General features: G+C 51.6%; 1 protein-coding gene across 7 annotated transcripts in view; it reads right to left on the bottom strand.

Annotated features, from left to right (window-relative positions):
* Positions 1–19,660, bottom strand: part of RPH3AL (rabphilin 3A like (without C2 domains)) — a 32,641-nt gene extending 12,981 nt beyond the window's left edge. For 2 of the 7 annotated variants that reach the window (XM_039562937.1, XM_039562941.1), the window contains exons 1-5: positions 19,585–19,660; positions 12,743–12,853; positions 11,405–11,548; positions 9,740–9,869; positions 6,296–6,382 (exon numbers count right to left, since the gene is read on the bottom strand). In XM_039562937.1, coding sequence (XP_039418871.1) covers positions 6,296–6,382; positions 9,740–9,869; positions 11,405–11,548; positions 12,743–12,819 — 438 coding nt within the window. In that variant the 5' untranslated portion in view covers positions 12,820–12,853; positions 19,585–19,660. Of the gene's footprint in view, positions 1–6,295; positions 6,383–9,739; positions 9,870–11,404; positions 11,549–12,742; positions 12,854–16,651; positions 16,788–17,013; positions 19,319–19,584 lie in introns of those variants that run through there. The other 5 variants (XM_039562938.1, XM_010402357.4, XM_039562939.1 and 2 more) reach the window with 5 other exon arrangements.
* Positions 19,661–23,663: the final 4,003 nt, after the last annotated feature.

Raw genomic sequence — 23,663 nt, 5'->3', positions numbered from 1 at the left:
ACTCAGAGGGGGACCTGGTAATATGGTTTCTAAAAGAAGAGCAGCCAGCAGAAGAAAGCAAACACCTCTGTGACCCAGCACACGTGCAAGGAGAGGCTCGTGCATCACAGCAGGATCTGCAAACCACGAGGTGAGAGCATCCTGCAGCTACACCAACGTTTTCCTGCTGGGTAACCACCCAGCAGGATGGTGAGTCTGCCTTCCAGGCAAAAAGCTGGGAAGCCAGTTTCCCAACACTACAAGTTGTTCTTCTACAGAGTGGGTTTGGCAGCTCCTTCTCCTCTGTGCCAACAGCCAAAGTGACCCAGCCAGGCAGGCACAGGCTGACACAGCTCCTTCTGTCCCTTCTGCTGGCATGTGGGGACTGCACAGCAGTTGGTACAGTGTGTACAACAGCACAGGGACCCTGCAGGAACAGGCTCTGGTTTCCAAGGATCAGGAAATGCAAGAGATTTTTGAAGTGTGGGACAGACATCTCTGCACAGCACTCAGCCCACTGCAGCTCAGGTAAGCATGGCCCAGGTAGGAGCTGCAGGCTGGGCAAGCCCTGAGCTCCTTGAGGAAGGCTGGAGGTTTCGGGAGCAGCTGCACCCACGGGGCACAGCGGGAGAACAGGGACAGCGCTGGCAGCTGGTGGAAATTGTCCATCCCTGACACACACTGGGAATCAGGTGCACACACAGCTTCCCTGGATAAACTGCTGGGGAGGAAACAGCCCTCTGGTGCAGCCACTCTCTGAACAGACCTTGCAACATCTGTAATTTAATTTGGAGCACTGGAGAGACCTATTATCTTCAGGCGAGCTCCAATTTAGGCACACCATAAAACCAATCAGACACAGCACGGATGGCTGGAGCAAAGGCTGGTCACCCCCAGGTTTCTCACTACCCCAAAGCAAGTAGTTACAGAAAGAGTTAATGACATCATACACCCAGCTCTGATGTGGTAACACTACTATAAAATTGATTCTCTGCATACATATTCCCTTTAAATTGGTGCTTCTAATAGAGTTTGGTCCTATTATGGCAGCAGTGAAATTGTTTTGAAATCAGCTCAAAAACAGCTGCAGCAAGATGCTCTCCCCTGTATGGATTCAGTCCCTCTGCCCCTCCAGGTTTGCAGCACTTTGCAGCACAGCCCATCCCAAAGGACCACGGATCACGTCCTGCTCTGCACATGGGCACAGGGGGCAGTTGAGCATCCTTGGATCAAAACAGGTCGATGTTGCTGACTGCTATTGATGGCATTTGATTGATGGCCAGAGTGGCCTGACAGCAAAGTTCTCGCTTGATTTTAAATTAATAAATCTGTAACAGAGCCTTGAGAATAAAATTCCTGTCTATGAGCAGTTTACTCTTGCCAAGGAGGGGAGGATGTTGCTCCCACCAGTTCACGTTAAGGCGAAATTTGTTCCCCACGGCAGTCTGAGTTTGCGTGGAGCTGGAATTTCACCAGGGAGAGGGACAGCCGTGGCCACGACAGATAAATGCCTTTTATAACCCTGATAATGTTCCCATTAAAGTTGCATCGAGCCATCATTGCAGCTCTAGAGTGACACATGTAGAAGCAGATGGGGATTTTATCGAGCATTTTCATCGAGTGCAGCCTGAAAATGTGACCTAACAGAGAATCACTGGGCCCTGGTGAAACCCATGTTGCTGGTCGAACTTTCCCAAGCATACAAGTGCTAAAACAAGCTCCTGAACAGGCAAAAGATTAGGGCTTGCTGATAAAGAGATGGATCACAGCTGAGGGAATCATAACAAACACTCGCAGCCTCCCCAGAGATTTCCTCACCAAACCACATCCCCTAAACAGAGATGCTTAGGGAAGGATCTTTGCTGCAAAGCCACATTTTGCTCTATCACCTCCTGCTCGTGCCATGCAGGAGCTGTTCCCATCCTGCAGCCCCTTCCTTCACAGCAGCCCGAGCTTGGTGAGAGGAAAACCACCACGTTTAGCTTCCCATGCTGACAGCAGCAAAGACCAAAAGGTGGGGAAGCAGCTTCTCGTGGGCTACAGCAAAGAAAAAGGCACCTGCAGATGCAGCCACCCCGGGAGGACCTTGCTGGCATCCCCTGCCTGCAGCACATTCCCACACAGCCACTTTGTCCCAGCTCTCCAGCACGGCCCTGGCACGCTGCAAACACCACTGGCAGCGCAGAAAGAGCGAGCGCTCTTCAGCCTCGTTATTTGCATTCATCTGCTTTTCCATAACACAGAGATTTCCAATTACATTATTTACAGCAATCTGTTGTCAACTCCCACATTCAGCACTTGAGGATGAAGGAAATTAAAAGGCACTGAAATTACCATTCGGGGCTTTGTTTCCGGAATAGCAAAATCTATCGCCCCCCTGACCCCGACGCTTCTCGAGCTGCACTGGCTGCCAGCCTTCAACCATTTATCATCCCCCTTTCAATCAGGCCTCTTTTTTTTCCCCCCGTGGCTCTATTCTAGAGGACACTATTTTGAGTCTAACTACTCGCTGCCACCCCCAAAATAATACGGCAGAGGCTATTGATGAGTTCTTTCAATTGCAAACAGGTGCACAGCGCTCCGATGTCGATCCAGAGTCGCCCAAAATAAGCACCCCTCTCCATCCGTGGGATGTTTTGCCAGGAAATCGTCATGCCAGGCAGGAATAACCCCGAGCTATGCTGCTTTACAATATTCCCAGTGGTAGGAGTGGGTAAGTGAAAAGGGAAGCCCCGGGGGCAAAAGGGGAGGAGACGATTCCGTTCCTCCAGCGCAAAAATCTTCTTCCCCTGCGTGGTTTGTTGGGATAAACTGAGGAATGCAGGCAGCCATGAAAATGCCGTGTAGTGAAGGAGAAGGAATTAAAAGGAAAGCGAAGCAGAGGGGGCAAATTCAAACTTTTAACTTGTCCCTGGTAGCTGACGCTCTCTTTCATATTCGAGGGAGTTTAAAAAAAAATATCTCTCCCCCCACCCCACCGAAATCGCTTTCATGATCCCTACAGTTCTGGATGTGTCAATTCAAATGTAAATGTGCACGAGTGCTTCCAAGAGGATTTTAATTACAATGATAGCATCGCTAATTATGGATATATATTTTTAAAAAATTATATATATAAAGGGGTAATTCAGGAAGGTGCTCTGCAGAACCTGGTGGGATCAGTCAAAATAAGGCTGTGCAGAGAGTTAAAGGGCTGGGCAGGGATTTGACAAAACCCAGCAGGTCCCTTTTCCCCTTCAGGCCAGGAGGTGAGAGGCAGATTTCGGCCACACACAGCTAATTCAGCATGGGCACTGCTGCCCGTGCTGTTACTGTGCTCTGCCAGAGGCCTGGCAGCAGGGAATCATTCCAGCTGTGTATTTACCCACCACCACTCCTGCCAGGCACGTTCTGCTGCTCTGACAGCTGCTGCAACGAGCCCTGTGCACCGCAGGAGCTGCTCCCTTCCTGCCCTGGCATCTCATTCCCGGGGGAATTTCACTGCAAACCCACAGCCAGTGCTGGCTGCAGCCAGGGATCAGCACCCCCGACCTCCCCACGGCATCCCTGCAGGAGCAGCACTGACCCAGGGAGGATCAGCCCTCCACACTCTGTGTGCAGAAAGGCAAAGCAAGATCACAGCCAGGACAGGCAGCGTGGCACAAGGAGGAGGGAAAGAGGAAGGGAGATTCTTGCCCTCAAAAGAAAACGTGAGCGTGGCTGGATTTGCTTCTACCCTTGCTTGCAGGAACACTAAGCCACAATCCACATCATCCTCAATTCCACTGCCATCCAAAGACGTTGCAAAGAAAAACATCCACAGAATCCTGGAAGAACAAAGGAGGGGTTTCCATCAGCTCCCTCTGGAAACAGCTGGGACAAGTGGCTCTGGCCTGAGGCAGGTGAGGTCTATTTTATATATTTGGTGTGGGGGGTGCCTGTGGGTCCCTGGGGACGTTCCCTTTGCCAGCAGGAACATCCAGGCTCTGCCAGAACACAGCACTTTCCTCCCAGCTCCTCCTGGCCCCTGGGAGACCCTGGCCCTGCACATCCCGACGCTGCTCTGTTCGGGATGGCTGGGATGCAGTCAGAATCCCGGGAAACAGCAGGCAGAGCCCATTCATCGCCTCCACTCTCCAGAAATAAGACAGTGTCAGAGCAACTCGTTCCTCATCGCTATGCAGCACAGCCTTCCCAGGGGAGGTTTTCAAGGAAACAGAAAGCAGCAGAGAAAGCTTCCGAGTGGCTGAGGCTGGGATTCCCAGAGGGATCTGTGGGCACCAAGCACTCGACTCTGACTGGAGAACTGCTGTAAACAACAGCTTTGGTGTTCATTTTCACCCAGGCAGGATGGTTATTTAATCACAACCGAGGCCAGCACTGATGTTGTCCACGCAGCAGAAGGGGGTGACAGGTACCACGTGTCACAAACTTACGCTGGTTTAAATCCAGCCTGCAGGGATAAATAATAACCTGGAAGATGTGTGGACAATGCCACCCACTGCAGCTGTTAGCTGGTGCATGGGAATGTCCAGCCCCACCATCCTGAGATGCTGGTGGGCCACAGTGGCTAAAGTCACTTTGAGAAGGGGACAGAGGAAGGGAGATACTGATTTTTTACTCCACCAGTGCTCCAGTGCATTCCTGAAGCTCCCTGCCTGGATCCCTGTTCCTCAAACACTTAGGGAAGACCAAAGCCACCCATCAAAGCCAATTTCCAGGCATTTATCCTGATTTGCCTCAACTTCCTTGCACTGGCTGACATGCCCCAAGGCTTCTGCTAATTCTCAATTCCCAAATCCCTCAAAATAAAGGCAGGGCCTGTGGGAAGACAGAGGGGATGTATGATTTGATGTCTGTGTGCCCACACTGTGACCCTTCCAACCTTCTCCTGTTCAGGGCAGCAGCACTAGCATAAACAAGAAAGGAGACAGACTTGAACCCACCTTAAAGGGAATTGAAAAATAAAGGAAAAGCTAAGGGTTGAGAGGCAAGTTGAGGCTACAATTTAGTCTGAGAAGGAAAGGTCCATCCATTTTCATCAGGGATGCACTTTGGCTGTATCTCAGGACTCACAGAGTGAGTGCTGAAGGTTATCATACCCTTACACTCTGACCACACATAACATGTGCTGGACACGTTAATATTCTCTGTCCAGTGACCAGGTTACTTATCATTTTTTTAAGAAATAGGAAAAACTCCCACAGTGGTACAGAGAGATTTTAAAAAACCAAAACAGAATAAAAGAAATAAAGTAAATTTTAGTCCCTGTGTTTCCTTGCAGAGAATACCTGCACCTGCCTCGCTCTCTATTTTGGGATCTCTATCTGGAATTCAAAACATCTGGATGATTCAGTGTATCAAATTATTATCAAAATCCAGGGAGCTGGAATGCTCTCCTCCTGCCCTACCCACACTGCTGCTGCTAATTTAAAGACCAGCTGCATCCATGCATCCCTCATCTTACCTGAACACGGATTTTGTGAGTGCTCCCACACAAAAAAAACCCTCCAAAGTAAAACCTAAGCAATGCAAAGTTTCCACAACTAATAAAAAAAAAAAAAATTCAGCACCTCCAACACCTGCACAAACGCTCTCACTACACTTCAAAACTTGATTTAGCAGAGCACCCAGGTTACACTGGTCAGAAATAGCTGGACTGGATTGATGCTCAAGGACCACAAGTGAAAGCCCAAAATAAATTGATGGGAACAAGTGAAAATCCGTCTGTAATCACAGAACAAATTCACAGGCCTCTCTTCAGCACAGAGCAACGAGCCCTGAAGTTGGTGGATGCTGGCTGGCAGACAAGAATTGAGGCAGCCCATTACTGGGTTTTTTTTTGCAGTGTAAAGTCAAGGATGAAGGATATAAAAATTTAGAGACCTGCATTAGAAGTCTCACACACTGGCAAGTTACGGGATTTTGCAGGCAGGCAGGAAAACAGATTTAAAGGCTGCAATCCTAGTTATTTTTAGTGGGACAAATATTGCAGTTATGCTCTACATCTCTCAAGCTGTATTTAAAAAAACCAGTTAGCCAAGTTTATTTGCCACAGAGTGAGGAGGGAAAGCGTGTAAGGGAACAGTCTCTTTATGGCCAGAGCTAGAGAAACCCCACAAAGCCAGGCTCCAGGTGTGGTTTTTCTCCTTCACCCCCTCATAAAACAAAGCTGTCACCACTGTGTGTGTTTGAGCCTGCCTGGCCTCCAGCCAAGCCTCCCAAATGCCATTTTCTGCCTTCCAAGGCACAGGGAAGAGCCCACACACACTCTGCACAGATTTGGGGTGGGCAGGTGGACGCCGCTGAGCCCCATCTCCCCACAGCTGTGTTTTACCTCTCTCTGCTCACTGCAGATCTTGCACAACCACAGAGGGCGTTTCTGGGCTCCAACAGTTTCTATCCCACACTTGGTGCAAACTTTCTGAAACAAGGAGAGAGAAAAAAAGAAAAAAGGGGGGGAAAAAGTAGTGTTAGCAGCTCCCCACAGCCCCTGGGGGAGAGGAGGCTGAGAAACCCCTGCTCCAACAGCTCTGCTTTGCTTTCCTTAGAAACCTAAACCATGGCACAATTTTCCTGTTTATCCTGGAGAACTGCTGACTGTAGGAAGCTGCTTGAAGTCTGTCTGAGACAAAGACAAATCCACAGCACAGCCCTTGACTTCAGGGTGGGAAGAGAGCTGAGAAGAAGAACAAATCCAACCCCACCACCCACAGGTGTACTTCCAGAGCAGCTTTTTTACTCCCCTAAATCCTACCCCCCAGCCCCTGTGGCGTGGAAAGCAGCTGTAACCAGGCACAAGTGCAAGGCTGGGAATGTTCTCCTCCCTCCCCTCACACCCCTGGTCTTAAATCCCACATCTTGCCCCCCAGCTCAGCACACTCTCCTTGATCTGTGGCTGTTTAGGAAGTGGGCATGGCCACGGTTCCACACATTTCCTGAATGTCTGCTGGTTCTGCACAGCCTTTATTGCTGCACGAGGGAACTTTCAAGTCCCTGCTGGCATTCCAAGCCATTTACAACCTGAATCACCCAACATTACATAATGAAGCTGATGCCTATCAGCCCTGGCGTGCAGCTTGAATGAGAAATTGGATGAAACCTTTGATCCTCACAGAGGAAAAGCCACTCACAAGAGGAGAGGAAAACCACGAGGGCTGGATGTCCCCAGGTAAGGTTTGACATGTCCCCCACACCAGGCTGCTCCTGTGTCCAGGGATGAAGGTCTCATCTCCTCCATCCCACTATTCCTGCCCCCATCCTCATCCTCCCAGAGGAATAATGAACAACCTGTTGGGTCTGGTGCATCAACCCTCAACATGGTGCTCCCCAAGCCAAGGGGGATTTGCAGATTCAATTACAGGCACCACCTAAACGACCCCAAACTCTCCCTCCCCCAACCCAAAACCTGAGGGAGCAGCTCAGCCTGAAATACCCTCCAAGATCCCAATCCCCACACGGATAGCACATTCAAACGCTCCCTCTAGTGGAAGTTCCCAACCGATTTTACTCCCAGCCATGAATTCTGAAGCATCCCAACATTAAAACAGCGTTTTCCTCCTCCCCTTCTCCGCAGAGTCGCTGGGAAATTGAGCATCGCTCACAACCCCTCGGAAGCAGACATAAAAATCAAGGGCGTTAAATGCAGCCCCATTTCTCATTATACACAAAACAAAGCACTTCTTTCTCCCACTCATCCTTCACCTTTTCCACATGACATCAATCCCCTCTGCATGGTAAATGGCACGCTGGGCTTTGTCTCACTGCTGCTGTTGTTAACACATCTGGCTTCGCACGCACCTTTGTCTTGCCACAAAGCCTTTATTTCCCAGAGAATAAAAACTAATACCAAAAGCATTCTTCTTAAAGCAGGAAGCGGCACTCAGAAGACCCATCAGAAATGCAGGACCTCAGCTCAGCAGAAGAGACTTGCTGAAGGTAAATTCTTTGCTGCGTTTCAGGTGCATCATTACAAATTCCTGTTATTGAATTAAATGGGCTGCAATGACACGGTAACAGAGCAGCGCCTGCCAGAAAAAGATGAACTTTAAAAATCCACAATTCCCTGACAAATTGCTTATTGCACACAGCGCTGCATGAGTGATGGATATCCCTGGACAACAGGGAACAAGCAGTTCACTCTGTGCTCTGCTGAAGGGTTGGCTGTTCCCTGAGTTCACTCCACAACATTAAAAAGCAGAAGGGGAGAAGCTCAGGGCATCCAGGCAGCATTGCCTTGGGCTGGCACAGAGCTGAAAAGTGCAGCCAGTCTGAAAGCAGCTGCAAAATGCACCCTGGAAAAGCAGGGTCTCACTTAAATCAACCTGGATGTGAATGCTCCTGAACTGCCCTACAGACTCCAGACAAAAAGGGAATAAACATTAAAAAAATGGGAAAAAAACCCCAGCTTTTCTCTGGGGTTTTCTGGTCACAGCCCTCCCAGTGCCTCAGGCTCACACTGTGCCACCAGCTGAGGGTCACTCCTGCAAATGGACAGGGCTGGGAAGTGTCTGGAGCAGCCTCTGCCTCCTCAGCAGTGTACAGGGTTCACAGGAAGTTGGATAAAAGCCCCGTGGCAACGTGACTTAGCTGGCTCCTGACAAGGTGGGAGCAGAACTGCCACGGGAAGAAGGCAGGAATAGAGCACATCCTGTTATTCCACATGCCTGAAATACAGGAAACAGCCAAGAGTCTCCTGCCAGCCACCAGCCCTTTATTCTCCACGGCACACAGAGACCACGCTGCTCTCAGAGCTGCTCTCATTCCAACCAGACCTTTCACTCCCCACTGCTGCTTCCTTCCACACCCCTTCCTTAAAAGCTGCTGTCTCCGTGGTTTAGGACCCAGGGGCTCCAAGATTTGTGTTTCCTTTCCCAGGCACTGCCTTAGAAGTAATCTTCTGCATCATCCCTGCATCCCTCGAGCGATTTCTGTGCACGGGCTCCAGTGGAGGAACCTGCTCGGCAGCAGAGCTCACAGCAGCCTGCTCTGCACGAGAACTGTGTCCCACAAGAGCCAGCAGTGCCAACTGGCAGAGGTGCCAGCATGAACCAGCCCATGGCAAAGCAGCAGGTTTTACTCAGTCAGGAACACTCCAGCGCCCAGCAGGTGCCCTCACCTCGCCACAGGCAGCACGCTGAGATGAAGGAACTCCCAGAGGTGACTCCCCAGGGGAAGATGGGCTTCAAGTGCAGGAAAACCAGGCTCCCAGCAGAGGCAGGATGAGGTGGTTGCCTTGGAGATCATCATCTCCACAGCAATACAGATTAACCCCTTGGCTGTGGAGCCAAGAGCAGCAGGAGTCATCCCTGGGCTGCTGGCAGAGCAGGGCTCTCCCTGTCAACAATGCACACAACACAGGCAGTCCCTGAGGAACAGGGCTGGAAAACTTACACTGGTTTGGAGCTTGAGGATGGACTTGAGCCCTCTTGGAAGGTCTCAGGGCAAACCTTGCAGTGAGTAGCAGCAATGCTCACAGGCTCTGTTGTGAGTTACCTCTGATGGCTGCACATTTCTGCCCCTTGTCCCACTCTGCAAACCCCAGCTGGGAGATGCAGAGGGGGCTGGCACAGCCCATCCCAGCACTGAGTGCACCTCAGGCACTTCAGGATCCTGAGGAATCTCTTACTATCCCCGGGCTGCAAGAGAAAACTCGATGGTCTGACAGCACCAATGAGAATAAAATCAGTTAACCCTGCAGAGCTCTCCAGCTTCCAAGGGGCCTGGTGGCATTTCCTAGAGAGCTCTGCTGCCAGGAACAGGCACGTGTCACCAAACCCACCTTTTTGCAGTCCTGGCAGAAGACAGAGGAGCTGCCCAGCAGCCCCAGCATCTCCCCACAGAGCAGGCACTGCGAGAGGCCGTTCCCCATCGCGTTCTTCCTCATGTTCTCCAGCCTCTCCACCAGGCGCCTGTGGGCAAGAGGAAGAGCAGCAGTCACAGCACTGCAGGAAAAGCTTTAAGTGCTCAGACCAGGGCAAGTCAAAAAGCACTGGGAGAAGGCAAAGGAGTTAAACCTGCCAAGCCCTCTCCATTTTTCCATCTCCCTGAAAGCAGCACAGCAGGCACTGCCGTGCCCACGTCCCATCAGAAGCAGGAAGACCAGACTGAAGTCCAAAGACCAAAATGAGCCTGGCTATGGCACAGGAGTGCCAGTAACTGCTCCCTGCTCTGTTCCACAGCCCATTTGGAGGACAGGAAGCACATAGGCATGCACAATGTCTGCAACAGCAAGGCTAGGAGAGGGGAGGAAGGCGGGAGAAGCAATTAGGATGCAGGGTGTGGAGAGCATGCAGAGCAAGGTTGCTCTGCCATGAGATCACTGCTTGGCAACCTTCAGGCCTCCATCTGTAGAGGGGGACAGCAGCAGCCAGGCCATTTATCAGCAGCAGCACCAGCAGGAAGCGATCCTGCTATCCATGAATCCCATTCTCATTAGTGCTAATGTCCCATCCACCAGGAAGGGCCCATTCCGAGAGCAAAGCAAGGGCTGTTTGAAGGAGGTACTGCCCGTGGTGGGGAGGTCAGGCTGCACAGCCAGACCCAGCCATCATTACTGGATTTATGACCCTCAACTTGGACTCCAGCACAAAAGAACTCCTGGGAGTGAACAAAGGCATTTCAGAGAATGCTTCACCATGGGAGCTGCAAGGGTAGCACTTGCTGCAGCTCAGGGTCACTGGCCGCTGCTGGGGTGCCCCATTTATCACAAAAACATCGCTGTCACTTCTCATTAGCCCTCGCTAATGAGCGCTGCACAGGGAAGCAGAGAAGCAGGAAGCTGGGCCTGCTGGCCATGGGCTGGGAGTCCCAGGGGTTTCCTGTCTCATGAACACAAACACTGCTGGAAATGCTGCAGGGCTGCCCAACTCCTCGGCTTTAAAGGCACTCAGTGTAGGACGATCACAGACACAGCTCAGGCCAGACCTCCAGCAGGACTGAGCACAAACAGGAACCTGCAGCAGCAAAAGGTTGTCTGTAAATTAAATAATTCAAGCTAGCAAACCCCATCCAGAGGGCTCAGCCAACTAGAACATAAACTCATTCTCTGCTCCAGGCAAAATCCCAGGGGCCTGGTGCGGACAAGGGAAAACCTGACTGCACTGCCAGCAGTGATCCTGAGCCACCCGTGCACCAGCCCAGCACCTTCTCTGCCTCTTCCAGAGCCACTGCCTCAGCACTGCCTGCATTTTCCAGGGACTGTGTCAGGGCTGCAGCCTCAGCAATCCCCAAGGCTCAAAGAAGGCATGAAAAGACTTCAGAGAGAGGGAAAACATGACATCCTCCCCAATGGTCGTCACCTCCAAACAAGCAGCATGGGAGGGGAAAATCACTGACCTAAGGGATGCTCTGAGTGATGGAGGCTGAGCTCAGGCAGCTGGGAGAGCCACTCCTGTCTGTGCTGACCTTTCCTTGGGAGGGAAGGGGACAATGAACGTGACCGTACCCGATGCGCTGCTGCTCCACCATGTCCAATCTCTCTGCCTTGCGGATGACTCCCAGGATGACCTCAAGCTCCTTCGGGCTCAGAGCCTGCATCTTCCTCTGCTTCTCAGTCTGGAATGTGTGCACCGACCAGCCCGTCTGGAGCCTGTGGGAGGGGGTGGAGGGCAGGACTCAGCTGGGAAAGGAAGGAAAGCACAAAACCCCTGCCCTGCCCCACAGACCGAAGCTGCCCCGGCACAGACCCACGTGAGGGTCCCCTCAGGGAAGTCAGTTCCATGACTAAAGCCCAAAGCAGGAGTCTCCTCTCTCTGACCACATTTCCAACAGCACCAAGTGCTGTGCTGTCTCTCCTTGCCCTCTCACCTCCCTTTCTGCTCCAGTTTGTATTTTCCCACTCCGAGCCCCCATTCCTGTTTGCCCATGAAGAGAAGCAGCGCCCCTTGGGCTGCCTCTCCTGGGGACACCCTCGCTGGCACCCTTGGCACCACAAATGCCAAGAGCAGACTCCCAAACACAGGGATCACCTGCACCCTCCTCCCTGGAAGGTCCCACATCCCTAATGCCCTCAGTTCAAACACACAAATCGCTGGGCATGCCTAGAAATACAAATTTGGCAACATCCTCCCTTGGTCCAGCCCAGGTTCACACGAGGACTTCAGCAAACCCTCTGTGCCTCACATGCAGCAGCTGATGTTTCTCCTTGGCTCACTTGGCGACAGGCAGGAGCTTTCACAGCTCAATTAATTAATTACCATTCAGGAGGGGTTTGGAGGTCACTGGATAAACTTATGGCTGCAAGGAGAACGCATCCTCGGGCAAAGCTGTCTTGCTGAGGCTTTCTGCAGGCTGGGGAAGTGCCAGGGGAGTGCACTGCCCCCAGCCAGGCAGCTCCCTCAAAACATGGGGTGTTCCCCTATTTTCTCACCCTCTGCAGCAGCAGCTGAGCCCAGGGGCTCAGGCAAGAGCAGAGGTGGCACAGACCCCGCTGCCAGGGAAGGAAAGCATCCAAGAAAAATGCAGCTCTAGTGCTTGACTCATCCCCACCCTTTTAGTCTTTAGGTTATGCAGTAATTTTAGCTTCAGGGGAAGATGAGATCAAATGACAAGTTCCTAAAACAAAAAGGTGCTGGCAGCTGGGGGATGCTATCAATTATATTTAGGGTGCCGCAGAGATCTGAGGCTGCCTCCAAGCTCTTCCTATCACCCAGGGGAGGGCTGTGGGATGGACTGCCATGGGTGCAGGATGAGGCCAAGAGCCCAGCGCTGCACAGAGACACCAGGAAAGCTGGCAGAGCAGAGCTGAGAGTGGAAGAGGAGGAGGAGGGTGGGGAGCACTCACTTGGCTCGCAGGGCCAGCTGCCGGTCGTTGGGGCAAACCCAGGGGCCCGTCCCGCTGCCAAAAATCATGTCAGCCATGGCCCCAGCCTGGGGAGGGGTGGCAGGGTCACACCTGAAAGAAGCGAACAGCAGCCACTCTTGCAGCAAAGCAAACAGAAGAGATCTGCCAGCACACAGACTCTCACCCACAGACAGAGAGAAAAACATACCATCATCATCCTCATAAAATACAAGCCAATAAATACCTCATACCTCCAAGTACCTTGAAGGCAAGGCTGGAAGTTTAGATTTTATGGTATACTCTCAAAAAAAAAAAAAAAAAGCCAGACACTCTTTGTCAGTCCTGATTTTTCATTTCAAACTAGAGAAAAGCGTTGTCTGTGAGAATAATCTCTGCCTCCCCACCTCCAGAGCCCCAGCGCTGCAGTTCTGACAGAGAAAGCCACTCCAAAGGACACAAAGAAGCTGCAGTTGCCTTTTTTTTTAACCTCTTAATGGGGTAACAAACAAAAACCCACGCGACAATCAGCATGAATAGTGGCAAGTCATTTCCTTCATTAAAACTGCCTCCATAATAGCCTGATATTTATAACTCCAGCCTACAATAGCAGCTTGTTTGCATTCTCTGATGCTTAAGACAGCACCTCTTGCAGCAGATCTGCTGTGGCTCCTGTCCCCACCATGGTCACGCCAGTGATTCCTTGTGAAATGAAAATTCCACTGAACTGATCAGAAAAGGCAGCAAGAACCAACTTCCAGATGCTCCTGGGAGAAACATCCTCTGAAGAGACTCCGCAGCTGAGGAGTTCTGAGTCCTATCAGCAGCTCAGATGAATGGAAAGCACCCAGGGACAGGTACAGCCAAAAGATTTCAATGGATGCTAAACTCGACTTGATGTAGAGAGCTTTTAACCAGCTGGATTTGCTCTCCAGCAGAGTGAGTGTCTCACAAGCCCTAATGCATGAATTTCCAGGTATTAATACTTGTCCCCAGCACAGACACTCGCCAGCTTTGAAACTGTACCTGCTGGGCAGAGATAAGGTGTTTAATGCTGGTTGGCACCCAGCAGTCAGATACAACGGCAGGCAGGGTGTATCACCTGCCAGCTGTGCTGGAGTTCCCAAGCAAACACTTTTCCCAGTCTCAAACCCCAGCACGCTCATGCAGCAGGGCTGTACCTACCCCTGCTATCTGCTGCTGCCACGCAGAGCTCTGTGCTGCTGTGCCAGGCACAGCCTGATGGCCTTGGCCCCCTCACACATCAAACTCTCCCTCCTGTGCTGAGCTCACACATCCCCCAGCACAGAAACGCCGACCTGTGGCACAGAACTGACAGCTCCCTCCTGCCAAACCCCACCTCAGCCCCCAGAGTTACAAACAAGGAACCAGTTCCCTCCTCTCTGAACATCCAGTTTCTGGGGAAGAATCTGAAAATGCAGTGCTTGCAACAGGCAGGAGGGAAGAGGAGAAATGTGTGTGAAAAGGGTGAAGGCTCAGAACAGCACTGACTGTTCAGCAAAGTGAGGCATGGAGGAGATGGGAAAGCTGCAGGAAACAGGGCTGAAGGAAGGACAGACAGAAGTGTCACACGTGATTTTTTAAACCTTTACTGCGTTAGTCAAGGTGATGGCTTTTGAAAGAGACCGTCCCTAAAAGAAATCCTTGAACCCTGGCACCGACTGCTCTCCCCGCTCTGCTCAGTGCCACACACTGGATTTGCATTTCCATTCGGTCCCAGAACACCTCCTGCTCTTTTAATCTGCCTCACCATCTCAAGCGAGGAGAGAACACTGAGAACACCTTCCCCACACACATCCTACAGCCTTTTCACACACCGGGGAGCAATCAGGCATGAACAGCAAAGGAACACAGAAGCTCCCGCCCTCAGGCCTGGGTTAGAAGCAGAGAGAAGCTACAATTTCACACAGAATGGCTGACCTGGGATTTTCCAGAGATTTCCCAAGCCTGTGATGTGTGGTTACAGGATTATATGCACATGTAGCCCCCCACACAAATGCATATATTAAATTACTCTTCAGCTGCACCATGTATTCCTCCCTCTCACTCAGGAACACCTGAAGAATAGCACAGCCCACACTCTGTGTCCACGCAGGGCTCCAGGCAAGCAGCCTGTGGTGGCTGGGGGGTCTTTGGAATAAAAGCTGGAGCTGAGCCCCACAGCACAGCCAGGGCAGAAGAGTTTGCTCTGCCAGCAGCTGTGCTTCCAGGGTGGCAAAAGCTGTGCTGGAAGCATCTGTCCCTCCTCAACAGAGCTTTATCTGCTCTACCAGAGCTGAAGGCGAGTCAGAATAGAGCACATGAGCTGAGCATTTTTCTCAGGAGATGCTTCGAGGCATTCTCCAGCCTCACAGCACAGTGAGCTTTGCTCAGCGTGACTGAACAAAAACAAGCAATGTCATGGTCTTTTGCCTCTTGTTACTCAGCATACGCTTTCTGTCCTCCACCGTTCCCTGAGCAGCATCTGCAAAGAGAGAAGGCAAACAAAGCACAGCCTGAAGAACCATCAGATCCCAAAAGAGCCTTCAGAGAGATTATTCCCTGAAATATTTACAGGAGCGTTGTCTTTCGGCAGCACCGGGATGTGCCGTCTGCTCTGATGGGAGCTGCTGCCTTTGCACCTTTGCCTCTGGAAGAAGCCTGGTGGGGACACACCTTGGAGAAGGAAACAGGAATGGGACTGCAGGGCACAGTCTGCTGGGGGGAAAGCAGGACTGGAGGGAAAGGACTGTCTCTCATGGGCATGGGAATGACGCCAGAGGAGTGGAAGCCGTGAAGCATCTTCCCTCTTATCTCAGTACAGGACAAGCAGTACAGGGAAACCAGGAACTCCCAGACAGCAACACCACGCCAGCCTGGGGAGTCATTTCCATGGGCTGTGGTGAAACATCCCCCTCGTGCAGTCCTGCATTCTGTCTCAGAAATACTCGTAAGCACCGAGCCATCCCCTCCCTGTCTTCCTCTCCTCTCAACAAACTACTGAGGGGTAGAAGCAGCCAGTCTCTACCAGTGAGAGAGCAAGAGAAATCCACAGCTCCTGGCCCACCTGCAAGTGCCCTGCACACAGTTTGACAGCAAAGCACAAGCACTGAGTGTCACAGAAAGAAAACCTCCCACTCCAAGATTCTGCGTTTTACCCGAATTCAGAATTCAAAGGGGAGCTCTTATCGATATTCTGTGACCTGCTTTAAAACCACTCCACCTGTTCATTCCTTTCCTGTGATGGAGGAAGTCATGTGAAACAAAACCTCATTAAATCTGAGTCCACCTGGCTGCCCTTGGCACGGGGGAGGAGCGCTGCCCTGCAGAGCCAACCCTTCATGTGGGGCCAGGAGCATCCTGGAGGATGCAGAACCGAGCACATCCCTGCCTGCAGCTCTGACGTGGCTCTGTCTGCTGTCTCCACGATAAGAGTTGTACTCTGGCAACCAGAACTGAGAACATGACTTCAGTCTGGGAGGGAGAAGCCTTCCAGTGGGGCCTGAGCAAAGGGAACAATGGCAGGCAGACACAGCCCTCGGACACGGTGCTCTTCAAAGAATGTCTGAGAAGGAAGCCAGGTTTTCTCAGCAGAACATCAACATGGACATCATGTATTGTACCTCAATAACTGAGCACAGACACAGCAGGTCATACTTGCCACCTCACCAGCTGCCAGAGCAGATGCTTAAAGAAAAATATAAGAGCAAAGCACAACACAGCAATGCTTATCCAGATCACCCTCCCAGCCTCCAGAGATTCCTGGATCATGCAGGGCCTGACCAAGCCTGCAGCTCTGTATTTAACAGCTCAACCTTTTCCTGCCCCGAATTTACCAGCTTGCTTTTTCAGCATCATCTCACTACACCAAGTCCCTTCCCCACTCCTCCACCTCAGACATGTTGACTTTACCTTGACTACATCAAACTTAAAGCTGAAGGGTTGACACTGGGGCACCCATGGCAGCAGAAAAACCTCCTCATGCAGTGACAGCACAGCCTGCACCAGCTCATTACGGGTGCCCACGAAGCATCAATTCCTCAGAGCCCTGCAAATACAAAAACGTCCTACCCAGGCCCATGAGGAGGCCTGAAAGTCAGCTTTCCTTTGCCTGGTTATTTCAGCTGAGCAGCTTGTGCCTAGATTAATTTGTTTTCATAGGAAATTAATTAGACAATTTTTTTTTAAATACTTCATTTAAAAAAAATCAAAACTAAACAGTCAGCTAGAGCCAAGCTCCCAATTCCCAAGCCGTGCTGTGCCGGTGCAATTACCTCACCTGCTCCTGGGGCGTCACCTCCCCCAGGATTCCCAGGTACCTGCTGGCCCGTTTTTCCCTTCCAGCGGCTGCTCCCTCAAAGGAAGCAGTGTAATCACTCCCTGCTCCTGCCAGACCCCATTATCCCTGGGGAACCTTGGCAACTGAGTGAGTGTTTGCTCGTGTTGCCATGACAGAGGGTAAATGAGTGGCAGGCACTGATAAGGTTAACCCAGCCCACCAGCCGGTCCCTTTTCCTCCCAGACACAGCAGGGAAAGGTTATTTGCTCCAGACACCGCTCTCCCCCTCGTGTTTTAAAGCCCCACGGCTGTATTTCAAAGCACATGGCTGGTTTGAAGTGGCAGAAAAGCCCTGGGGGCCGTAGGAGCGTGCGGAAGATGCGCACTTGGCTTTGATGGTCTGGCCAAGTGGAGCCAGAGCAAGGCTGAATCAGGGCTTCAGAGAAGTTCTTCTCACACACAAACCACTTTGAACTGCTCATTCACACCCACATCCAGCAGTCTGTCAGCCCCTCCAGCAGGAGCCTGCTGGAGGCACCAATAAAATGCTGTAAAATGATTTTATAAGGGCTAAGCAGGCAGCAAGCACGAGCACAGCAGAGCCAGGAGATCCCCAGCACCTCTGCCAGGCAGAGAGACACCTGGGCATGGCTGAGGAGCAGCCTTTTGCTATTCCTTATGAACCCTCAGCAGCACATGGGGAGCCAAGAGACACAGGGAAGCCACTGTGATCAGGCTTGACTTGCAGCTCTGCAGCCCAAGCCAAAACACGTCACCCAAGCAAACACCACAAAGCTTTGGGACAGCAGCTTAAGGACTCAATCAGACAGACTTTCCCCAGTCTGTCCCCCCATGAAAGCCCAGTCTAAGCCAGCAAAATGGGGACGACCTCATTCAGATCCTCATTCTGGTTGGCCCAGCCCAAATTAAACACCAGCTGGGAGGTGTCCTCATGGTGTACGGCCAAGCTGGCAAAGAACTGTGTGAGGATGAGGTTTGGGGGGAAAACCAAGAAGTTTCCTACCCACCAGAGCTGCTTCCCAATCCCGGCAGCAGCAATAAGAAGCCAAACTGCTTTTAAGAAGGAATTTATAAAGAGCTTTTAAAATACAATGCCCTGGAGATCCATGCCAGTCCTGTGAGTGGGAAGATAAAATCAGCTCTGCAGGAAAGCCGACATCCAGCACCAACAATCCTTTATTGACGAGAGGCACTTGTTAGTGTGGCTACTTGAGATATGGTGAGTTGTGAAAAAAAAAACAGGTTTTGCCAAAGCAAAGCAGCCTCCCAGCACCCCTTGATGCCGGGGAGGAAAGCCAGCACTGTTCCACCTGCCAAGGTGTATCTTTATTTATCAGACTTTGGACCCATTTCCTCCTGATCCCCAGCCAGGCAGGTGCGTTATGCAAAGTGAATAATTCATGAAGACAGCAGGCTCTCTCTGACTCTCGTTCTGGGGCAGGTTGATCTGGCATAGGCCTGGGAGAAGCAAATTAGCATCTAAATGGCCAATTAGAGAAACTCATTTCATTATTCTGATACGCTAAAAAGCTCGGGAGGCCCGAGGCTGGCGTGTGGCATCTCCCAGCCTCCAGAGAAGCATCAAGTTTCTTAGAAAGAATCGGACAGAGGGAAATGCTGAGCACAGGCCAGCGTTTGTCAAGGAATCCCCTGCAGAAGAGCCACGTGCCAGGGAGTTTCACGGGTAACCTCGGGTGAACCAGGAAAAGAACAGCTCGTGGCCAGTGGAGAAGCTCTGCTGAGCAGCCAGGCCTCGCCAAAAATTCCCTCTCCTCTGAGCCACAGGCCTGCCAGCACATCTGGAAGATGGAATAACTTTTCTCAGCATCCTCAAGGCATAATACTGGTTTTAGGCATCTTTTGAACAACACCACAACCGTGGCCACTCCAAGGTTTTTATCGCCCTGGTCATCGTTGCTATGAGCAGAACGAAAGCCGTGGACTTTGACCAGGTGCTGGAGAGCACCTGAGCCAACCTGCAGCACCCCAGAAACCCCGAGGGTGGGCACAGCATGACGTTGTTACCCGCACATACAACACCCATCATCCCAGAGCGCCCAAAAATCAGGACACGCCATCTTCCACGGAATGCACGTGGCTTCCCCCACCTCACAACCCGCGCAAGCCCAACAGCAGCTCCCAAAAGCAGGACGTGGCTGGTAACTTTCCCACATGGCTTTCACCTCCCACCTCCGGCTGGTTTCCCTCCACATCTTTGCCCCTTACAGCTCATTCCCTTGAAGAGCCCAGGCTCCCAGGACACATCCCGGCGATCACCCAGCTGCTCCCGGAGCGCTCTCCGCAGCCTTTCCGGGAACTCTCCCACCCGTGGAGCCCCGGCTGTGGGTGCCCCGGGCCCCTCCAAGCTGCTCCCCATTCCCAGAACCCACGGATCCCGGGCACGGCGCTTTTCCTACAGGTGCCCGACAGCCGGTGCGCGCCGAGCGCTGAAACTCAGCTCCAACTCCGCCCGGAGCGCCCCAAGCCGAGCCGAGTTAGGCTCAGCTCAGCCGAGCAAAGCCGAGCCGCTGCCCCCCGCACCCACCTGCGCTCCGGCCTCAGTCGCGGCCGCTCCGCGGAGCCGCTGCCCCGGCGGGACGAGGCGGAAACGGAGCCGCACCTGCGCCCGCCCCCGCCCGCCCTCCGCGCGTCCCCTGCTGGCCACCGAGCGGCCCCGAGCGGCGCTGGGCACCGCCAGATGTGCGCTGGGAGAGGCTGGAGGGAACGCGGGCACCGCCAGATGTGCGCTGGGAGAGGCTGGAGGGGATGCGGGCACCGCCAGATGTGCGCTGGGAGAGGCTGGAGAGGATGCGGGCACCGCCAGATGTGCACTGGGACCTCTGTGGAGTTCCAAGCACTGCCAGATGTTGGTCAAGAGAAGAACGGGGCTGTGGGCATAGTAAGATGTGCTCTAGGAAAGGCTAACGGGGATGTGGGCACAGCCAGATGTGCAGGACCTTTTCTGGGTGGTGGGTACTGCCAGATGTGCATCCCAAAACAGAGTAAGAACCCACAGGAAAAATATACCCAACTATAAACAAGGAAAGGTGATACCAAAACAACCCCAGAAAGACCAGACAAAAAGTTTCCCAAAATAATAACGACAGAAGAACCCACCTGAAACAAAAATGAAACAAACAACCCAACCAAACAAACCACACACCCACACAAACAAAACAAACCCTCCAACAACCAAAAAAAACCTCAAACAAAAACCCCAAAGCAAAAAAAAAAAAAAACCACCAAAAACCAACCCAAAATCCACACAAGAAACAAACAAACAAAATCCCAACCCCAACAATTTGCAGGGGTTTAAAAAATGTTCACACCAAGAACAAAACAAGGCCACGTGCCAGGCCTGGGACAACCACGGGGAGCTCAGACCTGTTAAAACTGAGCCCAAATCTGCTGAGCAATTCCAGTAACAGACATTTGCTGGTAACAGCAGCACAATTTGGTTTTGTGAAGGGATCCTCTGGTGAGTCAACAGCAATTCACAGGAACATAATTATTCCTTTGTCCCAGAACACAGGAATTTGGGCTCATTACTGTCTAAATGTCCAGCTGATGCTGTGAGTAAATTTGCCGTGTGACAGGAAGGGATGGGGGAAAAGAGAGAGAGAGGGAAAAGAGAACGGAAGAGAAAATAAATTGTGTCTCCACTGCCTGTTCAGAGTCTGCTCTTGAGAAATCTGGAGCCTCTGTAAACCCTTTCACCTCCACACATCCACCAGCCCTCAGGAAAAGCTGAGGGACCCTCAGCCACCTTCCACATGAATCAAGTTCAAGTCTTAGCACATATTTTTCTTTTTGGTTCAGGCAACTGTTGAAAAATACATCAGAGGATGCATTTTGCATGAATGCAGAGCCCGCAGTTCTGTGGAAGACAGCACTTGATGATGACATTTCACACCAGGGTAGTTCTTCCACACAGTCAATAATATAAATAAATTAAACACACGGTTCAGCCAACTTCAGGAAAAAGATAAATGACCTTATTTAACCAGCTGTGCTGGCAGGGAAATGACACACATCTCAGAGCCTGCATCCATCCTGCTGTTGAATTTGCTTGTCAGGGTCCCCACACAGATGCTTCAGAGTCTGCCTGCAAGGCTGGGCCTTGGTAGCTGGGGGCTACGGAGAATAAATATGACATTACATTAAAAATTTTTAAAGGCTAAATATGGGTTTTATCTTCAAAAGCACCAAGTCAGTTTTTAATAGACTCGTTTCTCAGAAGGCAGGCACTTCCAGTTCCACCCAAAGAACCCTTCAAAGCCTCTCTTTTATCGATGATGGGTTTCACTGAATTATTCACCAGATCGCAGCTGCCAGAGATTTTAAATATCCCCCTGACAAGGACAATAAGGGATAACAACCTCCTCCTGCAGGCTCACCCGTGCTGCTGAGCGGGGCACCGTGGGTGCCCTGAGCTGATCCCTTCTCCTCCCAGCCCAGCACTCAGGGAACCTCTCCTGTGTCACCTCAGGCTGGGACGTTCCGCAAGGAACGGAAAATAAAGAGCAGCTTTTTGGAGAGGTTCAGCTCGTGGCTGGGGTGTCCTGCAGAGGAACCACAAGTGATTAGAAGCAGCTTTGTTGTACAGCAGAATGACCCAAGCTGGAACAGCCCTGGAGTGCTCCAGGAAGTGATTCCCAGTTTGGACACTGGGCTGGTGAGCAGGGTCCGGGCTCCTGTTCTCTGATCAGAGCTGAGGTGTGGCACTGCTGGAGCTGCTTCCCACGGCTTGGCTCTCACCCCTGGTGAACCACAGCCTCCTTCGGGTGAGGATTGTCACAGTCTGCCCAGCATTTGCATGAGGGCTTCAGGTGGACAATTAAAGTGTAAATACTCAATAATAATGCTCATTATGAGCTATTTTAAGCACCAGGTGGCCAAACTGGCTGGATCCTTGTCTCTGAACGACCATTCCCCAGGAAAACAGGCTGACAACTGGCAAGGAGCTGGCACTGCTTCCCTATCTCCCTGACTGCCCCAGCTCGGTTCAGCTGCTTCACAATTCACAGCAGGAGGCGCAGGGCTTTTCTCCAAGCTGGTGCTCTGATTGCAATCCTCTGATTCAATTTGTGTTCGTCCCTCTAATTACCTTTTCTTAATAAAAAGGTCAATGATTCCGTCCCTAATCTAAACCAAAAAAGGTCTTGTTTACAGAGCACACCTGCTCAAGGATGTACAAGACAAAGCAAACGCTGGAAGAATATTGATGCTTCATAGCAAAATCTGCTGCTTTTTAAATGTTTTAAAGGAAAATTCCCAGTTCTGATCCACATTTTGCTTGCCTGGGCAAGGCTCAGGTCTAATTCTCCTTTCCTTGTTCCCATTGAGCCTGCAGCACACACAACACCGTTTCACAAGCCTGTGTGTAGATCTATACACACCTTCTGTGCTTCTGTGGCATGGGAAAATGATGCACATTTGGGAATAAATTGGAAAATTTAGAGGAAATTCTCAGTGTAGTTGCATTCAAAGTCAACAAGTGCATCAGGATTTGCCTGGAGATGATGCCCTTCAAGAATAACATAATTGCTGCCAGGGCCACTCCAAGTGCCAGCCTTCTGCAGCAGCAGAAAGGGCAGTTAAGCAGGAGAACATTGGTCCTACCTGTCCTGGCATTCCAGGGAAAAGCTGTCAGGAGATGATTTTCTTCACAGGCAGCTCAGGCCAGCAGCTCCCACTGGGCTCTAATTTTGGCTGGCGAGTCAGGTTTTATCATAATAAAATTAACAACAACCACCACTTGTCATTAGCAACAAGTAATCCCCTTCCCTCAGCTGCTCTCCAAAAACACCACTCTCCCTTCCCAGTCTGGATGAATTATTTACACCTCATCACTGCTGCCGCCGTTTTCCTTGTCTTTTGCCCCGTATCACCATCCCTTTTATCCACAGGCAGGCTTTGGGGACCTTCTGGCTGCTGTCCAGCATCAGTGATCACCATCACTGCCAGCCCCTGCTGCTGCTGCTGCTGCCTGGGAATGAGACCATCGGTGGCAGGAGCAGGAGTCTGATGCCACCATCACCTGTCCCAGTGCCACCACCAGCGCCACATCTGAACAGATCAGGAGAAAAGAAGCAGGCGGGGAGGAGAAGAAAACACCCAAAAAGGATTAAACCACATGTTAATCCCAGGGAGGAAGAGGAACGTGTCTTCAGCAGCTGTTCCTGGAGTTCTGAGGAATGAATTTCACCTCTGGAGGAGATGTGCTGATCTCCCTCGCTGTGAGGGTCTTACAGCACTTCCCACCAACACCCAGCAGCAAGGGCAGGGCTGCACCAGCCCCAAAAACCTCAGGAGAGATGTTGCTGCCTCAGAAACTGTGCTCTCATGACTCTGGTGGGAGTAAAGGTGGAGAGGGAGGGAAAGGAAAAGGCAAACTGGGAAAGGGGAAGGGGAAGGAAGGGAGAGAGGTTTCCCTCAGCACCTTGATTTACAGGGCTGAGGTGTTAGGAAGGGGTGGGAGCTGCTCTCCCTGCGATGATTTGGGGTTTGGTGCTTCCCCTGCAAACCCTGCGGCACCTCGGGGCTGCACTGCCTGGGACAAGGGACAGGGAACAAGGGGACAGGGGACAGGGGACAGGGGACAAGGGACAGGGGACAGGGGAC

Source organism: Corvus cornix, chromosome 19 (genome assembly GCF_000738735.6).
Source record: "Corvus cornix cornix isolate S_Up_H32 chromosome 19, ASM73873v5, whole genome shotgun sequence".
NCBI classification, from domain to species: Eukaryota; Metazoa; Chordata; class Aves; order Passeriformes; family Corvidae; genus Corvus; species Corvus cornix.
This window is presented reverse-complemented; position numbering and strand designations above follow the sequence as displayed.